This window comes from Rhinoraja longicauda, chromosome 8, assembly GCF_053455715.1.
Source record: "Rhinoraja longicauda isolate Sanriku21f chromosome 8, sRhiLon1.1, whole genome shotgun sequence".
In the NCBI taxonomy this organism is placed as follows: Eukaryota; Metazoa; Chordata; class Chondrichthyes; order Rajiformes; family Arhynchobatidae; genus Rhinoraja; species Rhinoraja longicauda.
In genome coordinates, this window is record NC_135960.1 from 65,519,636 (window position 1) to 65,546,444 (window position 26,809).

The window sequence follows — 26,809 nt, forward strand, 5'->3', positions numbered from 1 at the left end:
CAGACTTAAATTCAAGTAATTTATCTGGAATTCAAAAAAACGATTATCACTAACATTGCCACAACACAACTAATTGCCATGAAAGCTTATGTGGTTCACTGATGTCCTTCAGAAAAAGCATGCAATATAACATTTTACCTGGTCTGGATTAGCTCTCACTCCAAACCCACATGTTCTCCAGATTGCAACTTGTATCGGTCATAGTAATTCTGGGGAGATTGGGGATGCACAAAAAAAGTTTGCAGTGTCATACCCTCAATTAATATATTTAAAAAAACAAAAGAAAAGGCAAAGTATGCTGCAGATGCTGGACTCTGGCACAAAAAGGAAAGCCACTGGAGAAATTTAGTGGGTCCACAGCATTTGGGAGGGAAATGGGACAGTTGACATTTCCATTCAAGCCCTTCACCTCAACTGCAAAAGATTCAGATCCAAAGTTTTGACAAGAGTTTTTGCTTCAAATTTTTTTTTTTGTACTACAAGGGCTGAAGAATGATCGTTTTATTACCATCCTATTTAGCTACTATTCCAATCAGTTATGTCATAACATTTCATGAGCATAGAGAGGACAGCTAGAAAAGATCATACATCATCGATTACAATACAAATCAAAAAAAGGATTCATAACATACTAATTTTAATCCCAGAGCTGCTGTACACAAAAGTACATCAGCCAAATAGTGTTTGTATGCTTTCTTAGCATCTTGGAAGTAAAATTTCCCTGTATCTGAAGCTGAACTTTCAAATTTATTATCAGGCATGTGAGGCCAAAAAAAAAAGAGGAAAAGGGACGAGCGTTTGCACGAGGCGTACAGCGGGGATCAAAAAATTGGAACATGTTTGAAAATTTACACACAAAATTACCAGTTTCAAGCCCCTTTTAGCGCATTTCAAAGTAAAAACAGACATTACAAAATAATGTGAATATGTCACTGTACACTAATAACATTTTGAAGTAAATTTGCATGTTAATTGATAATCAGCCCAAAAAGGTGGTAATTAGCTTTTCTGCTGTGTTTTATATTTTAACCCCGTCTTAATTAATTTAGTTATATAAAATTTTGCACTTAAATTTAATATTTACTCATTACAGTTCCACCACTGATTTTCTGGCACTCTTGGTTCCAGAGCTTTGCTGGTTTATCCAGCCGGCCAAGGAAGTCGGCTATGGAGATAGTTTTGCTGGCTTCAGTTGGTCTGGAGTTCCAGAGGCCCGGCCGCAGGTTGCAATTTCAACCCACCGATAGGCCGTGGAAGTCCAGATGAGGTTGAGATTGACTGCCTTGCCCAGCCTTGGTGCCACATTTTCGGAGAGACTTCCAGGGCACGGGGAATTTCTCGCAGAACCCCGAGTGACTAAGTCTATACATCTTTTTTTTTCTTTCCTTCTTTTTTTGGCTCCGATTTCTCCGTTTATTTGGCAAAGTGAAAAACACGGAAATCATGCAAAAAGCACAGAAAATGGTTTTTAAAAACGCGGAAATGTGGAAAATTCACATGCCTGTATTATGCTGTCCATTTTCAAGAGAGCCTTGAGAGATACAGTGCCCTCCATAATGCTTGGGACAAAGACCCATCATTTATTTATTTGCCTCTGTACTCCACAATTTGAGATTTGTAATAGAAAAAAAATCACATGTGATTAAAGTGCACATTGTCAGATTTTAATAAATGCCATTTTTACACATTTTGGTTTCACCATGTAGAAATTACAGCAGTGTTTATACATAGTTCTGCCATTTCAGGGCACCATTATGTTTGGGAGACAGCACTGTCATGTAAAAGAAAGTAGTCATGTTTAGTATTTTGTTGCATATCCTTTGCATGCAATAACTACTTGAAGTCTGTGATTCATGGACATCACCAGTTGCTGGGTGTCTTCTCTGTTGATGCTCTGCCAGGCCTGTATTGCAGCCATCTTTAGCTTATGCTTGTTTTGGGGGATAGTCCCTGTCAGTTTTCTCTCCAGCATATAAAAGGCTTGCTCAATTGAGTTCAGATCGGGTGATTGACTTGGCCACTCAAGAATTGACCATTCTTTAGCTTTGAAAAACTCCTTTGTTGCTTCAGCAGTATGTTTGGGATCATTGTCTTGCTGTAGAATGAACTGCCGGCCAATGAGTTTTGAGGCATTTGTTTGAACTTGAGCCAATAGTGTCTATACACTTCAGAATTCATTATGCTACCACCATTAGCAGTTGTATCATCAATGAAGATAAGTGAGCCAGTACCTTCAGCAGCCATAACTGCCCAGGCCATAACACAACCATCATCGTGTTTCACAGATGAGGTGGTATACTTTGGATCTTGGGCAGTTCCCTCTCTCCTCCATACTTTGCTCCTGCCATCATTCTGATATAAGTTAATCTTCGTCTCATCTGCCAACAAGACCTTTTTCCAGAACGGTGGTTGCTCTTTAAACACTGCTGTAATTTCTACATGGTGAAACCAAAATGTATAAAAACGGCCCTTCTTAAAATCTGACAATGTGCACTTTAACCACGTGATTTTATTCTGTTATGAATCTCAAATTGTGGAATATAGAGGCAAATAAATAAATGATGGGTCTTTGTCCCAAACATTATGGAGGGCACTGTAGATTGTAAAAAATAGATGCTTTCCCACAGAATAGGATAATAATGCATAAGTTATTAAAACAACGACATTCCAAAATTATACATCATATACATCAGCTTTCAAGAGATACTCACATCTCTGCTAGTACCCTGGTAGTAATTTTAAGAATTTGCACAAATGTAATTCATCATTACCATAAGAAGGAAAGTATGGACACCACATTAATTAATATGGTGAAGACCATACTCACGCTAAGGAAAATATACCAGAGGCACTGGTACAACATAAAAATAGGGACGGCATTACAACACTGGCACACAGCTGATATTAAAAAAGAAAATAAATACAAATTTAGAGTTCAATTAACTAAATGAAATTAATAGGGAAGACTGGAATGTTTATGCAAAATTTCAACATTGAAAGAAATATTGCAATGGATATAACGCACTCTGAATTTCAAATGTCCTTCATTAATGCCCACAACGGCCAGTGATTAAGATCAGAATTTGTTTATTCATGGGACAAGGAGGTCAACAAATTGGCACGAAACAGAGTAGCACAGTTAAAATATTGACAGGAAATCGCAAGTGGTGCTCCCCAAGTATTAATTAAACAAGTGATCTGAATCAAAATCCGAAGCACAGCTTTAAAATTTATGGATACCAGATTTGGGACAGTTGGTTCTAAGGAAGATTACACCAAGATAAAAGAATCAGAAGGGGTCAAAAAGAGCATTATATAAATGTTTATAATTGAGCTAAACACAAAATACAGGTGAAAAGTGAAAATAGAGTTAAATAAATCATGAAAACAGATGCAATAGAATAGATGTGTAGGGAGGAACTCAGATGCTGATTTATATCGAAGATAAGACACAAAATGCTGGAGTAACTCAGGACAGGCAGCATCTCTGGAGAGAAGGAATGGGTGACGTTTTGGAACGGGTTGAGCCTGAAGAAGGGTCTCGATCCGAAACATCACCCATTCCTTCTCTCCAAAGATGCTGCCCGTCTCGCACAGTTACTCCAGCATTTTGTGTCCATCTTTGCAATAGTCTCGAAATTGAATGAGGTTGGCAGCTCAAAATTAGAAATGTCAACCTAAATGTATTACTGCAGGATGAAAGTTGCAGTTACATTTACATCAACAAAAAAATAAGGAGTGATAAACCTGGCAACTACAAACCAGTCAGGTTAATATCAGTAGTAAAAAGCTTTTGAGGCAATAAACTTGCAAAAGATTAATCGCCATTCGGAAAAGATTGAGCTTACACATACAAGTCAGCATGGAATAGTAAAACAATCATGTCAGTCTAGTCGGATTAACTAACTTATTTAATGAAGTAACCAAGAGAATTGGTGATAATTGTCTGAATAAGATTATACGTATAGAATTCCAAAATAATTTTGATGAAATTACACAAAATAGAATTATCAGCCAAATTAACACCATTATTTTAAAGGCACTTGGGGTAAAAAAAAATGTCCAAAGGCCACAATTGAATGTTGTTTTTCAGACATACGAGAAATCCATACAATAATGCTCTCCAGAGCTAAAGTTAACATGATTGTTATTTTTCCCCAATTTACTTTAAAGACCTTGGCTTGGACATACATGGCACAATTTAAAAATCTACTGATGTTACTCTCGCCAGAAAGAAACTGATTAAATAAATAATTATGAGGGTGCCTGGCTTTATTATCACAGATACAAAATTCAAAAGCAAGAGTGTTTAGCCTTTTAGAGACATTGGTTAGACATGAACTGGAATAGCTGAGTAAAAAACAAACTGCTGGAGAAAGTCAGCAGCTCAAGCAGCATCTGTGAGAGCAAAGGGATAGTCGACGTATCATACCATGATTCTATTTATTCACAAAATGCTGGAGTAACTCAGCAGGTCAGGCAGCATCTCAGGAGAGAGGGAATGGGCGACGTTTCGGGTCGAGACCCTTCTTCAGACCATGATTCTTCATCAGTTCTGATTCTGGAATAATGTATTTGATTCTAGAAATACTCTAGAAAGGACAGCAGTGCCTTGGAGAGGAAGTAAAAATCTTTGCATCAAAGAGTCTTACAACACAGAAACAGGTCCTTCTACCCACCATATCTACACCAACCATCAATTACCTATCCATGCCAATTCCATTTACCATTATTTCATCCAGAGCCTTTTACGTCTTGGCAATTCAAATACTTATCCAAATACTTTTTAAATGCCGTGACAGTATTTGCCTCCACCATCTTCTCAGGCCGTATCTCTGGATTGCAACCAGCCTCTGGGGTTGCTGGACTTCATGGCTTTTTCTACTCGTGTTATTTGCAACTGACATGACTTCAAAATGCACCCCAAGATGGAAGGATGTTGAAAGATTGGAGAAGTCCACAAAGTAGAGGTCAAGGTGAGATTAAACGGGCATTGAAAAATTTAAGAGTACACAAATAAAACAAGTTAAAAGAAACTATGCTACTATCAGAAAGGTCAGCCAGTTAAGCTGCTTTCTCATTGCGCCAGAGAGCCGGGTTCAATCCTGACCTCTGTCTGTATGGAGTTTACATGTTCTCCTGGGTTCAGGTGGATTTCCTCCAACATCCCAAAAACATGTAGGTTGGTAGGTTAATGGACCACTGTAAATTACTCCTAATGTGTAGGTGAGAGGCAGAATAAAATGGAATTAGTGCAAAAGGGTGTTTTATGGTTGGCACAGACTCAGTGGGTCAGTAGGTCTGTTTTTATACTATATCTCTGTCTACGTTTGATACAGATTAAATATAAATTGTAAAAGAACCAGATATAAGCAAAGCTATTAGGGAGAGCAAATATTTGCAATCTAAAATACATTCCCTGAAAGAAGTGTGGAGCAAATTTGATTGAACTTGGATTGAATAAACCCATCAACAGGGAAATATACAGAGCTAATGGGAAGGGAAGGAGACTGGAAAACTGGATAGTCCTATAAACAAACATTCAAACAATATTGAGCAGAAAGATGTCCTTTTGTGCAGTATCATTTTAGGGCCTTAAGGAGCATCTACTTGCCTATGGATTACAAGGGTTCCAAAAGGCAAAAAGGCATTTATTAACTCTGCACTGTTGAACAGTATTCAAATGGCCCGTTATTAGAGTGCTAAAATGGCTGATCCCTGCTTATTTTTCATTGATTTTAAACGTCTTAGCTCGATAAATATTTTCTCCTTACTATCAGATGTTTCATAAACAGTATTGTTTCAGCATGGAGACTTCTGCCTCCCCCACACCTGCATTCTCAATTCCTCCAAACTTCATTCTCTGGATCCAGAAGCCTGGAGCTCACCATCGATGCACTTGAACAATAGCAAGGTCTTGAAAAAGGTTATGGAGTGATGTGGACACCCTGGAAACTCCTGTGTAAGCATTCGACATGCTCTGACATTCCAGATCTACATACTAAAAATCTTTTTAAAATTGTGAACATTAATGAAAAAAATTACCTAAAAATTCTTAAAGTTTTGAATGAAACACATTTCTTTTCAAAGTGCACCTTCTTAACTTATTTTCCTATAAATCCACAATACCATTTAAATAAATGGCTCACGGGTCTAAAGAAATGCAGAATGGGAAAGATTCCCCAGATTCAATGCTGGACCTCAGCAAAAATCTGGTCCATTATTGGATTCAATGAAGAGTCCAACGTAAAAACAAGAAGCCAACAACATAACCAATTTTAGAATTGCATGAACCCTGAAATTTATCTGTACTTGCATCGAGTAATGTAAAAGTCACCAAAATAAGGACAGCTAACTCACATATTGCCATATGTACTGCCTACTTAAAGTAATTCCAGCATTTTTTCACACGCTAAATTACTGAAAAGGATTTCATCTTCTTAAACAATGAGAAGGCAACATTTATGAGTGTCCTCCATGTTTCTCTGCGGTCATTATTTGCTTTATTTGTGACTGATTCTATGCAAAGATGAGCAAATTTAACTATCTTGAACTGGCATCACTGACAAACATGTGGAAAAGGGGACAAAGTTCAAGCTTTTCTTTTGCTGTAATAAGCATCTGTAAACAGGCCTGTTCAATAGGAAAGTAGAAATGTTGTACGAACACAGCACATCTTGCACACTTGATATTACCCCACAAATTCCTATTAAATCTTTCCCCCCTCACTTTAAACCTATGTCCTCTGGTTCTCAATTCCCTTACTCTGGACAAGAGATTCTGTGCCTCTCCCCAATCTATTCCTCTCATGATTTTGTACACCTCCATAAGATCACCCCTCATCCTCCTGCACTCCAAGGAACAGAGTCCTAGCCTGCTGAACCTCTCCCTATAGCTCAGGCCCTTGAGTCATGGTAACATCCTCGTAAATCTTCTCTGCACCCTTTCCAGCTTGACAACATATTTCCTATAACGGTGCCCAAAACTAAACACAATACTCTAAATGCGGCCTCACCAACGTCTTATACAATTACGACATGACCTCCAAACTTCTATACTCAATGTCCTGACTGATAAAGGCTAATGTGCCAAAAGCCTTTTTGACCACCCTATCTACTTGAAAGAGATTTTATACGTACATAAAGGGGAAATGGGTAACCAGAGAGAGAATGGAACCCCTCTTGAATCAAAGTGATTAACTCTGTGTGGAGCCATAGGAAATGGGCAAGGTCGTCAATGAGTATTTCTCCTCTGTTTTTACCATAGCGAAACACATGAGGACTGGGGAACTTGGGTTAGTCAATGGAAGGGTATTGAAGGGTACAGTTAGTATTACAGTCGAGGAGGTGCTGAAGGCTTAATCATATAAATCAGAGGACACTGTAGGAGGCTTAGGAGGAAATTTCAGGTCCCCTGGCTGAGATTTACGAGTCATCATTAAATACAGGTGAAGTGCTGGAAGACTGGAAGGTGGCAAATATTGTGCCTTTAAGTATTGAATCAGAGCTGTTCACAACTCGTTCCAGAATTTTTTAAAGCATGTCTGGATGGTGTGAAGGAGCATTGCATTATCCTTTCTTCAAAACTAAACGGATTTTACAGCTGGATGGCTTTTATATCTCTGCCAGTAAAAACAGTATCTGTTTGTTGAATTTCCAGGATGAGTGAATTCATGTTGTAAACAGAATGTACCTTGAATACAGCTATGCTTGTTACCTGGAATGAGATAGTAGTAAGACCACGATAATTCAAGATACTTGGAAAGAATGAAAAGTTGCATGTGCTTAACACTTAACTTTATAGTTAACTAGACTGGCGTGGACCCATTGGGTCCAAACCTCTCCTGCGGGCCCGGCAACCCCCGTTGGGTGCAAACCTCTCCTACGGGCCCGGCAAACCTCCGTCCAAACCTCTACTGCGGGCCCAACAACCCTCTCCCAACTGACGACCCATGGGCCCGTTGCCGGCCGGGGAGTCTCCCCTGGGGCTGGGGGGCGGGCGAAGGGGGAAAGGACAGGGGAGAGGGAGCCACACACCCCGGCCCCAGGTGGCCATCGTGGCGTCCAGAGCGACCCGTGGACCCGTTGGGTGCAAACCTCTCCTGCAGTGGCAGCTCGACGGCGACAGCTGTTGCTTTGAGCAGGAAGAAGCCCCGGCGGATAACCAGCGCGTTTTGAGCGCAAGCACGGTTCCGGCAGCAATCTTATGCAAGTATTAGATCAACGGGCCCCAACTGCGCAGGTGCAGGCCTGTTGCGTTCCCATTGTGACGTTGAACACGGAGGTATTACTGCGCAGGGCAGGGCAAGTGGAAAAGGGGTTTATTAAAGTTTAAAAAGTGATTTTTTAAGTTTAAAAAGTGAATCACTTTTAAAATATAACAACCACTTGTACCGCATGCCAATGGTGAGTAAGGTGGGCCTAAAATTGTTGCGCTACAGTGTATCGCTTTGGCTGTATTTCGGGAACAAATATATCCACAAATATACAGGATGAGAGTTTTAGTGAAATACTAGACCAAGTGGACCCGTTGGGCCCAAACCTCTCCTGCATTGGTGCAGCACCCATTCCTCCCCCCCTCGTCCCCCTCCCCTCCCCCCCCTCCCTCCTCTCCCTCCCGCCCCCTTCCCCTCAATCTCCCTTATCCCCCCTCCTTAGGAGATACTTTAAAATGTGAATAACTTAAAAAATATAACACCAATTTCAATGAAACTTCTTCCATTAGCACCAAAGGGACGACGGTGAATAAGGTGGGCCCAAAATTGTTGTGCTATCGTGTACCGTTTTGGCTGTAGTTCAAGAACAAACAAACAAACAAATGAGAGTTTTAGTATATAGATAGATGACCCAAATGGGTCCATGGTGACTTGACAAAATTAAGACACAATGAATAATTTTCAATCTTCTTTCAGGTCTGGCAATCTTATAACGTCCAGAATCAAATGACCGCCCCGACCAATTCCTTGACCCAAAGGGATCCATCCAGCGAGCCCTGCAGCCTCCATCCAACATAATCAACAAGAGTTGACCCCAACCTCGGAGCACCCAACATGGCAACTTGACATTGGGGCTCAATCAGGCCAAGAGCCTGACCTTTGAGATTGCCCAATGCAAAGACCCAACATCGGGGCCTGACCAAGCCAAGAGCCCAACCTTCTGCAACGTTGAGATCTGACTCGCGGACTCCACCTGCTACGCATACCTACCTCGCCTAATGGCAACTCCACACACCAATTTCTGTGTCCGAGCAGATGTACCCACTGACCTAGATAATGAAGAAGACATGTTGGACTGCAGTTAAGACTGAAACAATGTAGTTTCAAGTCCTCTTCCCCCCACCCCAACTATACTGGCAAACGTCCGAACTATTAAAAACTATTAAAAACAAGCTGGAAGAACTTAAAAGCTGACACCTACCCTAGGGAACGGAGAGACTGCTGTGCGCTCTGTTACACAGAGACACGGCTCACCGCTGCTTCAACTGACTGTACCATACAACCCACGGGCGTCTGACTTCACTGGATGGACTGTACGGCATCTCAGGAAAGATTTTGGGTGGAGGGGATCTGCTTCCGAATTAACTCCTCATGGTGCTCAGATGTGGTGGTCCTGGGTAGCTCCTGCTCCCTGGACCGGGAATATCTCACAGACATGCCATCCCTTCTACCTGCCGCAGGAAATCACTTGGGCTATCCGGACAGCAGTCTACATCCCACCCCATGCTGACGCTAAACTTACACTGAATGAACAGCACACTGTTACCAATAGCCTTGAAAGAAGGAACACAGAGGCCTTGATCGTAATAGCTGGGGACTTCAATCAGGCCAACCTCAAGAGTGCATTACCAAAAATACTATCTGCAGCACTCCTGTTCCAGAGGCCCAAAAACCCCTGGCCACTCCTACACAACCATCAAAAATGCTTATCACTCCAACTCCAACCCAACTTTGGAAAATCTGGTCGATAGACAATAGACAATAGGTGCAGGAGTAGGCCTTTCGGCCCTTCGAGCCAGCACCACCATTCAATGTGATCATGGCTGATCATTCTCAATCAGTACCCTGTTCCCGCCTTCTCCTCGTACCCCCTGACTGCGCTATCCTTGAGAGCTCTATCTAGCTCTCTCTTGAATGCATTCAGAGAATTGGCCTCCACTGCCTTCTGAGGCTGAGAGTTCCACAGATTTACAACTCTCTGACTGAAAAGGTTTTCCTCATCTCTGTTCTAAATGGCTTACCCCTTATTCTTAAACTGTGGCTGGTCACCTGGTTGAGCTTCTACTCCCTGCTTACAAGTAGAAACTGAAACAGGAGGATCCGGTACAGAAGGTCGAACAGTACTGATCTGAGAAAACAGTTGAGATGTTTCACAATTGTTTTAATTTGGTGGACTGGTCCATATTAAATAACTCTATGACCAACCGAAATGAGTATGCAACATCCGTCACAGACATGTTAGGCAAGTATGTAGAGAAATGTATGCCAAAGATGAAAATACGTGTGTTCCCCAATCGGAAACCAGAGATGAACCACGCGGTTCACTCCCGGGTGTAATGGTACAATGGTGCTTTTATTGTCACATGTGCGAAGTGCAAAAGCACAGTGAAATTCTTTTCTTACAAACAGTCCAATAGAGTTTACCATACCTAAGCACATCCCTGATTAGCAAGTGTACAGAAATAGTCCACTGAGCTCGCATGCAAGAGTGCGCCATGTTCCAAAGTCCAGTCCACATTCAAGTTCTTATGAGTGGCATCTCGTCCAGGCAAGCCCCAGGCTGCTGCGAGCCTCTAGCCAACACCTTCCCAGGAAACGAGGTCCCTCTCCTCGTCCGTCCACCTGTGTTCCCCGGGAGCACTTCCCACAACTGACCACGAGGGCACGGTAAGCCAGACCCCGGTTCCTCTCCTCTCCTACAGTATTTGCTCCCCATCCATCGTCGTCACTGGCTCCCTCTTCTGAGTCTCTGGTCTTCGGAGGATAAGCAGGGGCCAGTCAGCGAGCTCCCCCTTCCAGACCACGATCCAACCAGGTCGTACGAACAGGGGCTGGCTTGGCAGCTTCCCCTTGCAGGTTGTGATAGACACCGGGTCTTACTTCGGCCGAGCAAGAACCGCGAGCTTCAGCCGCGCACGGCCCCTCATGATTTAAAACTATATTCTGCACTCTGGTATTTTTATCTTTGAATTTCCTGTTGTACTCGAGTATGGCTTGATTGTACTTGTGTGTGGTATGGTTTGATATGATTTGAAAGTACGCAAACAAAAGCTTTCCACTTTACCTCAGTACACAGTAAAACAATAAACCAATACTGTACCAATATAATTAAAAATTAGTCATCATCACATTTCTGTCTGTGGGAACGTGCAATAGACAGCAACAGTGACTTCACACAAACATCAGTAATTCTTGATTTTATAGAAAGGGCTAATTTGCAAGGTCCTCATGCATAACTGCAAGGGGATGGTCTGGAATTCCACTGACTAAAGCCTTCAAAAATAGACTGTTGTAAATTAAGTCTGGAACAGTTGGACAAGAAACAGGAAGGAGGCTTGGATATTTAAATCACAGATGGCAGAGTTTTAGGTATAATGCAACATAATTATTTTAAAAACTTGACTGCTTCAAAACAGTTCCACATTTTCAAGTCGGGTCAAACGAGTCACATACCGAATTAGAGAGGGCTGTACATGAAGCAGTCAATTAAGGTCTTTTTGAGATTATTTTCATGAAATTCTACTCTAAATATAGAGGCCCAGAAGTGCTGAACCAGGTCTTGACTCAAAGTACAAGATCTGCCTACTAGGCCTAACCCCTAACCAAATAGCTTCCACTGTTCTCATACCCTTATAATCTTCCCCCATCTCTCCCACCACTAAGCCTCACCACTGTTCGGTGATCCTATACACACTTCTGGTCTTGCAATAATATGCAATCTTCATCATGTTCAATCCCACAGCACTTTCTTCTTGATCTCCACATTCCACAGTGGTAGACATCAGGGAGGAAAGGCATCATATTGTGTTCACATGGGTAAGATTTACATGTGCACGGTTTCTTGAAACCTCACACAAAACTGGTATGAGTCTGCTGCACAGAATAATTTGACATGCATTTACATCCACTGAAGATTATTCAGGGCCATTCTTTTTCCATAAGGCATATAATTATTATTTCAAAACCCAAGTGCTGTGAATGATGGAAATCTGAAGTAGAAACAAAGCATGCTGGAAGTACTCAAAGCAGATATCAACAGTGGAAAAGAAACAGAAGTAACATTGAAGCCTTATGACTGCTCAGAATTGCATCTGGAGAAAATGCATTACCATTTATCCCCATCTTCCTCAAAACTGTAATTTCCACATTCATTTCTGGGCCTCATGCAGGTCAGATCGCCATTGTCTTGAAACCTCACTTTAAATTATGATTCTCTCGTTATCCAAGTTTTCTTACTCCCACCTGCCTTGCCTTTCACTCCAACAGGAACATGCATGGCCTGAACTCCTGCCATCATACTTTTAAAAGCATCCCACTTACTGAATGTTCCTTTGCCTGCAGCCAACTTTCTCCAAGCAACTTGAGCTAATTCTTGTCTAATACCAACAAAGTCGGCCTTGCCCAAATTCCGAATTTTAACTTGTGGGCCTGCTCTGTCTTTACCCATAACTATTTTAAAGCTAACAGAACAGTGATAGCTGGTCACAAAACGCTCTCCCACTCCCACAGATCTCACACCCCCTGCCAATCCAAGTGATCCCTCCCAAGTGACTGACAATTCTGTGTAGGAAAGAACTGCAGAAGCTGGCTTCAAATAGCTCTTGCTTTCCCTCTCTCTACATCCCCTCCCCCTTCCCAGTTCTCCCACCAGTCTTAATATCTCTCTCTACATTCTATCACTGTCCCGCCCTCGCCCCTGACATCAATCTGAAGAAGGGTCTTAACCCAAAACGTCACCCATTCCTTGTCTCCAGAGATGCTGAGTTACTCCAGCATTTTGTGTCTGACTGACAATTCACCAAGAATCTGTCATGTTACCACTGCAAATTCTAACCTGCTATAATACACTATTGGGCTTACTTATACAAGCCCTTAACATATTTGAGAGATGACTCACACTCCACCACTTTTAATAATTAACAATCACAGTTCCCCATGACCAAGTCTTACAGTGAATTCAAGTATTTTATGAGGTTTTTTTCCAAATCCTTTTGCAAATAAATTAACCAAGTAATTGGTGAGATTAGAATTGATAACAAATATTAAAATGGTACAACTCAAAGTAAGAGAATATACAGCAATAGTTATGATCAACTTCATATACACAAAAACTACCATTTGTAATTATACATCATTCCAGAACAAGGGGCCACAGTTTACAAATAAGGGGTAGGCCATTTAGAACGGAGATGAGGAAGAACTTTTTCAGTCAGAGAGTGGTGAAGGTGTGGAATTCTCTGCCTCAGAAGGCAGTGGAGGCCAGTTCGTTGGATGCTTTCAAGAGAGCTGGATAGAGCTCTTAAGGATAGCGGAGTGAGGGGGTATGGGGAGAAGGCAGGAACGGGGTACTGATTGAGAGTGATCAGCCATGATCGCATTGAATGGCGGTGCTGGCTCGAAGGGCTGAATGGCCTACTCCTGCACCTATTGTCTATTATCATAAAAATCATAAAATCCCCTACAATTTAGGATTTCAGCCAATGATAATTCTTCCCCATACTGCATTTGGAATTTATTTCCTCAAAGGGAAATAAAGAGTGAATATCACTAAGAGAGAGGTATGTAGGTTTTTGCTGTGGGTGATTGGAAATATGCAGCCGAGTTTAATGTCAGAAAAGCCATGATTTTATTAAATGGGGCACAGGTTTGAGGGGTCAAGTGGCCTACTCCTGCTCTTAATTTGTATGTATTGTGCAAACTTCTTTTTTTCCAGATACTTTATGAAAAATTAGGAAGGAAACATTAACGTGTGACAGCTAGATGCTCTATTTTTCTGTCTGGGACAGAGAGCAGAGAGATATGGAAATAAGTGATCAATAATGTTCTTACTCCTCAGCATAAAGTGCATTCAGCAAGGTCAAAGTAATCATGACTGCAACAATTAAGGAACCCATCAATGACTTTCCAAAACAGTTGAGACCAACTTGCAATGTCCTACATATATGTAATAAGAAATGTTATGAAATGTGGAAATAGTTGATTTTGGCAAATTAACCAAATGTGGCTTAAGGTGTATTACAGGATAAAGTCAGTGGCTTCATATTGTCAACTTGAAAGATATATTCTAAACACTCCGATGCTGTTCAGAAGAAGTGCGATGGATAGCTTTGGTCTTGGTGCTGATGAAAAAAATGCAGTTGAATGGTTGCAGTCTCAAATTTACTGGTAGGAAAAAATATTTGAAGCCAGAGTGCAAATGAAAGCATAATATCCAATGAACATTCTGTAGGCAAAAAAACAGATAAATTCCTACATTATGCAATATGCAATCACCGTACATGTTATCAATCTGCCTAAGATCAACAAACATTTTCTGCCAAGAATTCACCATTTTTGTATTAGCCGCCAAAGTGCTAATGAGCCAACATATGCAGTGGTTGCAGTCTAGAAAAGTTTGATAATAGCAAAAATATAAGCAAATCTTCAGCAAACAAAATGTTTATAGTTTTATATTTTTATTTTTACTTTCTCTCTTCAAAAATTTTAAAATTGAAGCTATGTAAGAACTTTGTAACAAATGTGTTTTTTCTTATTTCGATTTGTACATATGCTTTTCAAAAATAAAATTTTTTTTTTTTAAATTAAAAAAAAATGTTTGCTCACATGACAAAATACTATTTTCAGGGACAAGTATATTAAACCATCAGATTATAGGTCCAATAAATGAGAATTTTAAAACAAAGCACTTTCTTATGGTTCTAAAGGGACTGAATAAGGCATCCGTTTCTGTCAAAATCACCAATTAACCACAATATTCAACAACAGGAAGTTCCTCCGTCTTTGCAGCTTGCAATATCTCATTTGTCACAGTAAACTTTTTCACATTTTCAAAATATCTTCATTGCAGAAACAATTCTCCAGAAATGCAAAATATATCAGTTATTGGTTTAGATTAGCGATATTGCATGGAAACAAACCCACCGAGTCCATACCGACCATCAATCACCCATTCACCATAGTTCTATGTAGCCCACTTTCTCATCCACTCCCTACACACGAAGGGCAATTTTAGCAAAGCCAACTAACCTACAAACTCGCACATCTTTGGGAAGTGGGAGGAAACCAGAGCACCCAGAGAAACCCTAGGTGGTCACAGGGAGAATGTGCAAACTCCACACAGACAGAACCTGAGGTCAGGATCGAATGCAGGTCTGTGAGGACAGCAGCTCTGCCAGCTGCACCACGGTGCTGCCCAATTGGTTTAGCTTAGTTTAGAGATACAGCGCAGAAACAGGCCCTTCGGCCCACCGCAGCGACCAGCGATCGCCGAACATTAACACTATCCAACAGTAGGGACAATCTTTACCTTTTTTTATACAAAGCCAATTAATCTACAAACCTGTATGCCTTTGGCAACCAAAATGCAAATTAATGCACTAGACATGTGGAGTGAGACAGGTGTAGGTTTACACTGGCCAAGCTGCATTCTTTCAACATTTTCTGTTTTTATTATATAAGGAATGCCATTTAATGCTATGCATCCATTAAAAACAACAGAAGCAATCATTTTTAAGACAATACAGCTTTAATTGTCCATTTCAGCAATTTAACCAAAATACCAAATTCCTAATTTGTACACATTTTAATAATCCACCAAACATTTCACCCAAAATATTTAGTTTGATCCTGCCAAAGCTTCAGGAACTAAAGTTGATTTTTTTCTAAAATAAACTCAAAATGTTATCGATAAGAACCATGTTTACAGACATGTTATGCTGTTGCAAGTAAGAATTTCATTGTTCTGTTTTCAGTACATATGACAATTAAATACTCTTGAAATGTTCAAACTGTGTCACCTCCATGAACACAATGAAAAATGCAAACCAAAATCAAATAGTTATGTTTTTACCCTGAAATGAAAAATCGACAGTCACAATGAAAAAAAAAATCTTCATTTGTGGAAACGATTCTATTCACAATATTCCCTTCCAAAATCTCAACCAGTTTTAAATTTGAAAATCCATAAATGCAACAGGCATAAAGGCACACATTACTAAACAGAGCTGTGAACTTTGATATCACAGCTCTGCTCAGGTTCCCATCTCTGCTGAAAATCTGCACTGCAAAAGGTAGCACCCACCAATATGATCATAATTACCAAGGTTTTGATGGAGAACTTGTACTTTCCATACACCTAACTGACAGATGTCCACGAACACATTGTGGGCTTTCAAGTACAGACTTATTCAGATCCATAGAAAGATTAATCATCTCTTTAAAACTGTTTTGGGTTGTGAAGAAAAGGGGAAAAGAGGCAAAGCAATATTATCCAAATCACTGTAGATATTGTAATTATCCTATTAAGACTCAGTGCTTGTATTGATATGGAACGAGAGACACTGGCATTATTCCAGAGGGATACCATGTTTTGAACGATTATTCATGCAACAAGGCACAGCAATTCACAAAATTCCATTCTGCGCCTATATATACATGGGAAACATTGCACAGTATATGTCGCAAAGCTCAAAACTTTTTTCAATTAAAAGTTCTGTTGCCACTAAAAATACTCTATATGTCGCAAAGCTCAAAACTTTTTTCAATTAAAAGTTCTGTTGCCACTAAAAATACTCTATATGAAATTAAAATACAAGCTGTGGTCACTACGTTAAGAATGTTGAGCAATATAACAAACCAATTTTTAGCTTGTTTTGTAGAGAATAACCAACTGTAGTGCATGCCTCATCATTACCATAAGTCAGAAATAGGTTAGAGATCAAATTTTGGTGCACCAGACCTTCCACTTAACTGCTCTTAAAATGTTGAGCAGAAGAACAAATGCATTTTTCTTCCAGCCCCTTACCTCCAAACATGATCAAAACATGATCAAACATGATCAAAACTGACAGTAGCAGAGATTACCCAGCCAACAGGAGAAAATATTCAAAGACACCTCAAAACAAAGTGCAAAATTCCTTCCATATCTTGGAAATCCCTGCCCAACAACTGAGGAATAACCATTCAAAATGGCACCAAAATTGTGTTTGTGCTTTGTGAACAGGAAGAAATGATGTACACCACTTAATTTGCCTTTCCAGTCAGCCATTCTCAAACCTTGTGTGGACAGTTTTCCATTCCCCATTATCAACATCTGTCACCTCAGAACCCAGAGAACTGGAGTGAAAGCAAGCCAAACTCAATCTCAAATGACTGTCTTTGCAAGGGGAGGAAGAGAAAATGCTTGACTCTGCAATTTTCATTGAAAAAGGTATAGAAACTGACTAAATATTTGGGCAGGGACTTCACAACCTAAACACAATGTGGAAAAACACAAATCCATCCACTATAGTAGAACATAACCACAATACATTGACTTTTATTGCAATAAGATTTGACTCTCAAATGATAGGACTTCTGAGAATACCAACTGCAGGCATCTCAAGGCCATGGCAAAAAATAATGCTGTGTCTGCACAATCTTCCAAATTCACTAGAAATGAACCAACATCACATCCTCTTCCACATCAATGTTCACTGCATTGAGCAGGACACGTCATTCACATTCCGACACCAAACTCCCAAGTTGGACAGCTTTGGCATGGGCAAATATTCCCAGATGAACAAAGAAAATAATCAAGTATCTACTCAAAGCTGTCTTGAAGTGCAACATCCCCACCAACTCCAGTGAATCTCTAGTCCAAAGTGCAGAAGGAACACTCTGGATGGTACTGCAAGGACATGCATTGGGAGCACAGAGAAGCTGCTATAAATGGTGCACTACCTCACAAACTACGATCTGTCTACCCCACCAGCCACCTGCAGTGTGTAGAAGAATCCACATTAGGCTTCTCAGAAACCAGCAGGAAGGAGTATCAAACTCATTCCTGGGATGAAATGATTGTTCAAAGGGACTACACAAACTCTCTGTAGTTTAGAATAATTGAAGTTGATCTCAATGTAACATACAAGATTCTTACAGGGGTTGGATGAGTAGATCTTTCACCTTGCTGGTGTGTTGTGAATCATGGTTACCTTTTCACGGTTGTAAGTCAGCTATGCAGGATAGAAACGAGAGAAAAAAATCTTCAAGCAGACTGGTGAATGTTTAAAATTCTCTACCCAACAGGACAGTCAGGGGTCAATCACTGAATAGATTCAAGACAGAAATAGCTTTTGATATTAATGAGATTGTGGTTAATACAACAAAGCGGTACCGGGGTCAAAGTTCAATGGAAACCGTGTTCCCACGAAATGTGGAAGGACTGCCCAACTCCTGCTTCTATTGCTTATGTGATATGCAGGCAAGTGTTTTTTGTCTTCTTACTCACCAATAATTTTCTAATTACCTTTGAACAATACATTTATTTCAATAATTTCCAATTCTTCAAAACCACATCAAAGACATCTAAAAGTTGTTAAAATATCCAAAGGCAATCAGGACAGTTGTGCTGAGCCTCACGATCCACCACTCACAGCCAGTGAGGTTTCGAGGATGATTTGACCCAGAGCGATGGAAAAGGTAAGTGAAGTCGCTGGAAATGAGCTGGGATGGGTCAATGTGGGTTTTCAAGCATCAGGGATATTTTCTAAGATATTGCTGATTTTGACTCCATTTATTGAGAGGAAATTTTGTAGTAATGTATGATGGCAACATAAAGCAGTAAAATTTTAGGTCACACAATGTATAGAATTCTAATAAAATGGTCACAACCCTCATTTGAAGACACTGCCTCGAACCAATTACTTCAAATTTTAAAATAGATTTATTCTTTTTAATACCAAAATGCTGTATTTACTTTCAGTGATTCGTGTCATCTATACTGCCAAAAATAAATAGCAAATAACTGTTCTTGAAATCATTGAAGTCTCCAGTTGCAATCTACAATCGTCACAAAGTCCAAATTGTTTAACTTTTATTGAACAAGGAGAAATTCAAGTGTTTACTTTTCTCTAACATATTCATAGAAACAGGCCCTTCACCCAATAGGCCCTTGCTTACCAAGATGCCCACCTATGCTAATCCTCATATGCCTCTGTTTTGGCCCACATCCCTCAAAACCTTTCCTATCCACTGAACTGTTCTATATTTTCTCAAGCAATGTAATGCTACCCGAGTCTCCACCTTCTCTGGCAGCTCGCTCCATATATCCACCACGGTTTATGTGGAAAAGCGTGTCTCCCAGATCCCCTTTAAATCTTTCCCCTCTCACCTTAAACAAATGCCCTCGAATGAAAATAAAGACGGCGATCATCCACTTTATACACGCCCCTTATGATTCCATCTCCTTTACGCCAAGGAGTTCCAGCCTATCCAGTCTCTCTTTACAACTCAATCTCTTCAGTCCTGGCAACATCAATGTGAATCTTTTCCACACCATCTGCATCTAATTGTCAAAAGCTTAACATTTTGTGAACTAAAACAAAAAAAATTAATACATATAATCACAAGTTTTAAGTTATACAATTAATTGCTCCACTGCGGTTCCTTCCGCTTGTCAGGGTTGAAAAAACGAGTATCTTACTTTTCGGTACAGTTCAAAAGAGGAAGTGAAATAAAGTCGATGACTGCAGAGGTTTTACCCAATTCTTAACTGACATTTTAGTATAGGCGGTGGGAGGAGGGTGAATCTTCACTGTTTCAATGTTACCAACTCACACTCCGATACAAGTTACTCTCACGTTGACATACAAATTACCGTTTTTCAAAATTTTGTAGATCACCTTTACAAAATGCAGAAGGAGGAACTAAGGGGCAGCAATCAACTCTTATCTCCACAGCCCCGCACCCTGATCGGAACTGACAGCTGACTGAAGCTTTCAACTTGGTGACACTATCTTTGCGATTGATTGAACTCCTGCAAATTGGGCTGCCTCGCAGCACAACGTCGATTCAACCCAGTACTTAATTTTACATAATACACGCGTAGGATTTTTAGCATTCATATAATCCCGGCAGATCACAGAGAAGCAAATCAACGGGGAGAGGTGATGGGGAAGGGAGTGGGTTCATATCCTGCTTGAGGGGGAGCCGGGCACAGCGTTCATTTAAAATGCAAAGAAAGGGAACTGATGCGACTGTGCATCCGCGTCCCGCCGGGCAGCGAGGGCGATGTTTGCAGCTCCTTGCCCCTCAAGAGTCTCGGCCCGGGGTGGGGGGACGACGACGAGGGGTCTTCCTCCTCTGGGACCCGGCCCGGCCGATCGGCTGGGCGCTTGCAGGGCTCCATCGCCCACACCGTCTCTGTTGTCAGATCTCCATTTCCCCTCCTCCTCCATCTCAATCTCCATCTCTCCCCCCCACCCCCATCCCCACCCACTGTGTTCTCCTGCTGGCTTCTTACCTGCTCCGTCAGCTTGAGAAGACCCATGGCCCCGCAGCTGGCTGGCATGCATGCATTCATGCACACACACAGACACACAGACAGACACCCCTGCCCTGGTTGATGACGGCCGCCAGGCTCCGACCCCTGCAGCCACTTCTGCTTCTCCTTCGCCTTCCTTCTCTCTCTCCGCCCGCCCGCCCGCCCGCCGCGGCCACGACGGTGCAAAACAAGCGGCTTGGAGAAAGAAATCTCGAGATGAAAGCAACGGCCGCTCCGCGCGCACCCGCCGCCCGCGCTCCTCCCCCTGCCCAGCGCGAGCGGAAGTCGCTCCACCGGCCGGATCTGATTGCGATCAAAGTGCCGGCAGTTGCCGCTTAACCCCACACGGCCAACGCTGCACCAACTCGGCGCCACAGGCAGCGTCTCTGGAGACAAGCAATGGGGGTCCAGAACCTTCTTCAGTCTGAGAGTCAAGAGAGGAAGGGGGAAACTGATTGATATGAACAGAACAAATGGATGAAGGATGATGTGCAGGAAGGAACTGCCAGCAGATTCTGGTTTACATTCGGATTTACACACAAAATGCTGGAGTAACTCAGCGGGTCAGGCAGCATCTCTGGAGAGAAGCGATGGGTGACATTTCGGGTCAATGTGTTGGAAGGAAGTGCCAGCAGATTCTGGTTTACAATTGGATTTAGGCACAAAATGCTGGAGTAACTCAGCGGGACAGGCAGCATCTCTGGAGAGAAGAGATGGGTGACATTTCGGGTCGAGACCCTTCTTCAGTCTGAGAGTCAAGAGAGGAGGGGGAACTGATTGATATGAACAGAACAAATGGATGAAGGATGATGTGCAGGAAGGAACTGCCAGCAGATTCTGGTTTACATTCGGATTTACACACAAAATGCTGGAGTAACTCAGCGGGACAGGCAGCATCTCTGGAGAGAAGAGATGGGTGACATTTCGGGTCGAGACCCTTCTTCAGTCTGAGAGTCAAGAGAGGAGGGGGAACTGATTGATATGAACAGAACAAATGGATGAAGGATGATGTGCAGGAAGGAACTGCCAGCAGATTCTGGTTTACATTCGGATTTACACACAAAATGCTGGAGTAACTCAGCGGGTCAGGCAGTATCTCTGGAGAGAAGCAATGGGTGACATTTCGGGTCGATGTGTTGGAAGGAACTGCCAGCAGATTCTGGTTTACAATCGGATTTAGGCACAAAATGCTGGAGTAACTCAGCAGGTCAGGCAGCATCTCTGGAGGGAAGCAATGGGTGACACCTGCCTATCTTGGCTGTGGGGAAGGTGATAACGAGTAATACAACAGTGAAACTCAGCAGGATGACAGTGAAACTAGTACGATGACCAGGATGGGGGAAGGACAGAGAGAGAAAGGGGATGCATGTGTTACTTGAAGTTAGAGAAATCAATTCTCATGCTGCTGGGTTGGAAGCTGCCCAAGCGAAATAAGAGGTGCTCCAATTTGTATTTGGCCTCATACTGGCAGTGGAGGAGGCCAGGATAGAAAGGTCAGAATGGGAGGGTGTGTTAAAGTGTTTAGCAACTAGGAGATCACGTAGGCCTAGGTGGACTGAGTGGAGGTGTTCAGTGAAACGATCGCCAAGCCTACACTTGCTGATATATAGAAGTCCACATCTGGAGCATGCAGATGCTGGTAAACACAAAATGCTGGAGTAACTCAAAGGGACAGACAGCATCTCGGGAGAGAAGGAATGGGTGACGTTTCGGGTCGAGACCCTTCTTTAGTCTGAGAGTCGGAAAAGGCAACTGAGAGATATGAACATTTACATGGAACAAATGAATGAAAGATATGCAAAAAGAAAGATCAAAGCCAGCAACGATGATCAAGGAAAGGTGGAGCCCACAATGGTCCATTGTTGGCTGTGGGGAAGGTGATAACGAGTGGATACAAACAGTGAAACTCAGCAGGATGACAGGGTAACTGGTAGGATGACCAGGGTAGGAGAGGAACAGAGAGAGAGGGTTACTTGAAGTTAGAGAAATCAATATTCTTACCGCTGCCCAAGCAAAATATGAGGTGCTGTTTGTGAGATGCAAATGTGAGTGCTCACAATCACGATGCTCGAGACAATCTAGAGAAACAAGTATATTTTATTTGCAAGTCTGCAGAGTCGGGTGCCTCCCCTCTCGAGACACACCGAGGTCGGGAAAATCCCTTCTTTTTATTCACTTCAATTTACAATTGTCACACCTTTAATTCCTCCCCTTCGGGCTCCTTCCAATCGGAGCACTGAGGTGCACAATCTACCGTCACCGCCCCTGTTGCCTCCCACATCATACATCGCATGCGCATTTAAATGACATCTTGTCATGCTGGGCGTTTTTGTAATATTCATTTATCTCATTAGGCAAGCACAGTACAGAGTAGTTCATGCCCTTCCTCTCCCCTAGTTCTCTGATTATTTTGCCCTTCCTCCCAGTTCTCTGATTATCTTCTAACACTTGTCCTTGGACTGTCACCATTTGTTCTTGCGGTTTTTTTTTTTTTTAGCCGAGCACGGTCGGGTCAGTTATTTCTCAGGGTCCCTTTTTTTCCTAGCCGAGCACGGTCGGGTCAGCTATTTCTCAGGGTCCTTAGTCTAAATCAATTATCCCTTTTTTACCCCTCTCTCACACTGTTCCTCCAATTTGCATGTGGCCTCATTCTGACAATGGAGGAGGCCCTGGACAGAAAGGTCAGTATTTACAACTATAGATAGACACAAAAAGCTGGGGTGACTCAGCGGGTCAGGTAGCACCTCTGGGGCGAAGGAATGGGTGGTATTTCGAGTCGAGACTTCTTCAGACTGAGAGTCAGGGGAGGGGGAAATCTAGAGATATGGAAAGGGAAGGTGCAAAAACAACAGTCAAAGCAGATGTTCAAGGAAATGTAGAATGGTTAATTGTTGGCTGAGAGGAAGGTGACAATGAGTAAAAATAATCAGGAGGACAGTGAAACTAGTCGGAGAACTAGAGTGAAGAGGGACGGAGAGAGAGGGAAAGCAAGGAATACTTGAAGTTAGAGAAATCAATATTTCTGATTTGAATCATTCAGGCGCTCTCACTGCGACCGCCCGGAGCGGCAGCTCTGTTGCACAGGACGCATCGGCTCCCGCTGCTGCGCTCGCCTTTTACATTTGCAACCCCCCACCCTCCTATCCAGCTTCGTCCCCTCTTTTTTCTTTCGCTGTGAGGTTCTTTGCAACCGAATGTCTGTCGACAAATCTGTTCAGTCAGAGAATCATTCGCATTCATTGCCGGTGGGCTGCTGCGGTCCGTTTGTTTATTTAAATGCCCCTTCTGTTTCGCCTCTCGAAGTATTACTGAAAAATGCATCCGTCCCTGATGCACCTTCTAAGATGCAAACAAAGAAATTAAAAAGGATCTCCGAAATAAAAATGAAATGACGCAGCGATGGAAGAAATCCGTTGTATTGTTGTGTACTTTGTATCTAATATCAGATGTAGGAGTCGAGCAAAAAAAAACAACTGCTGGTGGAACCCAGCTGGTCATATACAATCTGTGGAGAGAAATGGACAGACGTCATTTCGGGTCAGGGCTCTTCTTCAAACTGATCCTTTTAGTTCTTTCGAAAAATTATCGTTGAAGCTGTTTCCAGCATCTTTTTAACAAAGGAATACTGGATCTAGCCGCTGGTTTAACAAAGATCCTCAGCTCTCCTCTGGTTCTTCTGATATTTATCCGAACGAATGTGGTCTGATTACAGTCACTTTTGCCGGTGCAAACAGTTTTCCTCATTTCGGTCGGTTTATCTTGGGAAATGTTGCTGTTACGTTAAACCATTCATAATCTCCCCAGACAAATGCCCTATTAACTATTCTGGTATCTGAGGAACAGTTGAAGATATTCTGGTCTCGCCACACTTCTGAACTCTCACCTCGTACTACCATGTACAATGTACAGCAGATATTTTCTTTAATGCAATGCAATTTTGTATGACTACTTCACTGGCTTACTTTAAAATGCTCCTGACCATTAAAAAAATGTTCTAGCCCAAAATATGCGGCCACAAGGGCATGGAAGTACTGCAGAGAAGGTGGTGTAATTTGTGAGTTACTGCATTATTTCTAATTATGTTCAGGGTCATAGTTGAATTATGTATCTCTAGTATCACAGCTCAATGGACAACAGCTGTACCCTTTAAACATCCAAACAGGCGGGGAGGAATTAGGATATGAAATGGAAAAAAAAGTTTATTTTTTCTTCATTGGTGAATCTTACAAATTTGTAATTTAGAAAGTTTAGTTTCGCTTATTATTGTCACGCGTACCGAGGTACAGTGAAATTATTTTGTTTGCGTGCTGTCTAGTCAAAGAAAAGACTATATGATTACAATCACAAATGCACACCGCACAGATAAAGGATAACGAGTACAAAATTTAGTGCAAGGCGTAAAACGATATCCAACTGTTATTTCCAATATTAATATGATACCCAATAGCTGAAAATATCATAAGAATTAACAGTAAAATAATTAACTACATTATTGGAGAGCAATCAGCAAATATTTTTCATGAACACAAGAACAATAAGGTCATTCAATGGTGACCTCAGAAGTATGTTACAGAACAAAATGTTGGTTGGACTTAATTGAAACTGCAAATTTACACAGGTGCAAAACATTTGCAGTTTAGGCAGATGCTAAGCTGGCTTTGAGCCCAAAACAAAACCTAACTTCAGACTATTTTCTTGCTGGCAAGCAACTCAGAACATTAAATGTCCAATGACGATGAAAACATGATCATGTTTTCCTATATATATGTATATATGTGTGTTTCTATTCATATATATATATATATATTTCCAATATATATTCCCATATATATATATAATTGTGTGTTTGTGTGTGTGTTTATATATAAAAAACATAGCACAAAAAGTAAGGAAATTTGTGTTTAGTAGATTATTTATTTGTTGTAACAATGCTTCTTGGCAATAAATCTTATACCGTTGGAAAGCCTGTTTATTTCCCTTTTAAATGGTGCCACATTTGTAAGGAACATGCATTTGTGGGATGAGCAGCAGAGCTGAGTATGTGGGTTGCGCCCATGAAAAATCTGCCAAATCTTCTCTGCCAATGCCAAACAGCTTATTCTGCCATTGACTCTTGTTCGGTGTTGTTTGGTGGATTGGATGATTGAAGTCTGAAGAAACAAGACATATTGGCAATTTAACAATTTATTCATTTATTAAACAGGAGCCTCAGTAGCGTGTGGAAGAACCATACACAGCCACAACAGCCTGGCACCTCCTCCTCATGCTGGTCATCAGCCTGGTCACACACTGTTGTGGGATGGCATCCCATTCTTCAACCAGCATTTGTCGCAAGTCGGCCAACGTGGTTGTGTTGGTCACTCTGGCACGAACAGCACGCCCAAGCTGATCCCACAAGTGTTCAATGGGGTTGAGGTCAGGACTGCTGGCAGGCCATTCCATCCTCTCCACTCCCAAATTCTGGAGGTAGTCTCTGAGAAACCCTGCTCTGTGGGGGCGAGCATTGTCATCTTGGAGGATAGAGTTCGGTCCCAGACTGTGGAGATATGGGATTGCCACTGGTTGCAGAATCTCATCTCGATATCTCTCTGCATTGAGATTGCCTCCAATGATGACAAGCCTCGTTTTTCCAGTGAGGGAGATGCCGCCCCACACCATCACACTGCCTCCACCAAAAGATGTTACTCTATCGGTGCAGCAATCAGCATAGCGTTCTCCGCGTCTTCTCCACACTTTGACCCTATGATCCAACTGCCGTAGGCAGAATCTGGACTCATCGCTGAACATAACGTTCCTCCACATGTTCAGGTTCCAGTGCACGTGTTGCCGACACCAGCGCAAACGGGCCTGACGGTGAAGGGCAGTCATGGCAGGCCTCCTGGCAGCCCTATGAGACCGGAGATCGGCTGCGTGCAGTCTGTTCCGAATTGTCTGGGCAGAGAGCCGTCGGCCATATCGTCCTGCAAACCTTGACTGCAAATCTGTAGAAGACAGCCTACGGTTCCTAAGTGCTGACAGGGTGAGGAAACGGTCTTCTTCGGGTGTCGTCTTCTTGGGACGCCCACTTCGCGGCCTGTCTCTGACATCCCCCGTTATATGGAACTTGGCCTTCACTTTGGAGATGGTACTAGGGCTCACTCCAAATAATGCCGCAACTTGGTTTTGCGGAACACCAGCTTGAAGTTGCCCTAACGCACGGGCCCTATCCAGATCAGTCAAACGTGGCATGCCGATTCTTGGAGCAGACACCTACTGACCACTGTAGCAGGGCCCATGCTCACAGATACTGCCAA

The 26,809-nt window shown here is 42.0% G+C and overlaps 1 protein-coding gene across 8 annotated transcripts in view; it reads right to left on the reverse strand.

The window, feature by feature from the left end:
• LOC144596051 (serine/threonine-protein phosphatase 6 regulatory ankyrin repeat subunit C-like) overlaps positions 1-20,720 on the reverse strand; it is a 143,249-nt gene extending 122,529 nt beyond the window's left edge. For all 8 annotated transcript variants that reach the window (XR_013547562.1, XM_078404147.1, XM_078404143.1 and 5 more), the window contains exon 1: positions 20,496-20,720. Coding sequence is in view for 7 of the 8 variants with exons in the window: in XM_078404147.1 (XP_078260273.1) it covers positions 20,496-20,555 (60 nt within the window). In the remaining variant the exon portion in view is untranslated. The remainder of the gene's footprint in view (positions 1-20,495) is intronic.
• Between the last annotated feature and the right edge of the window lie 6,089 nt (positions 20,721-26,809).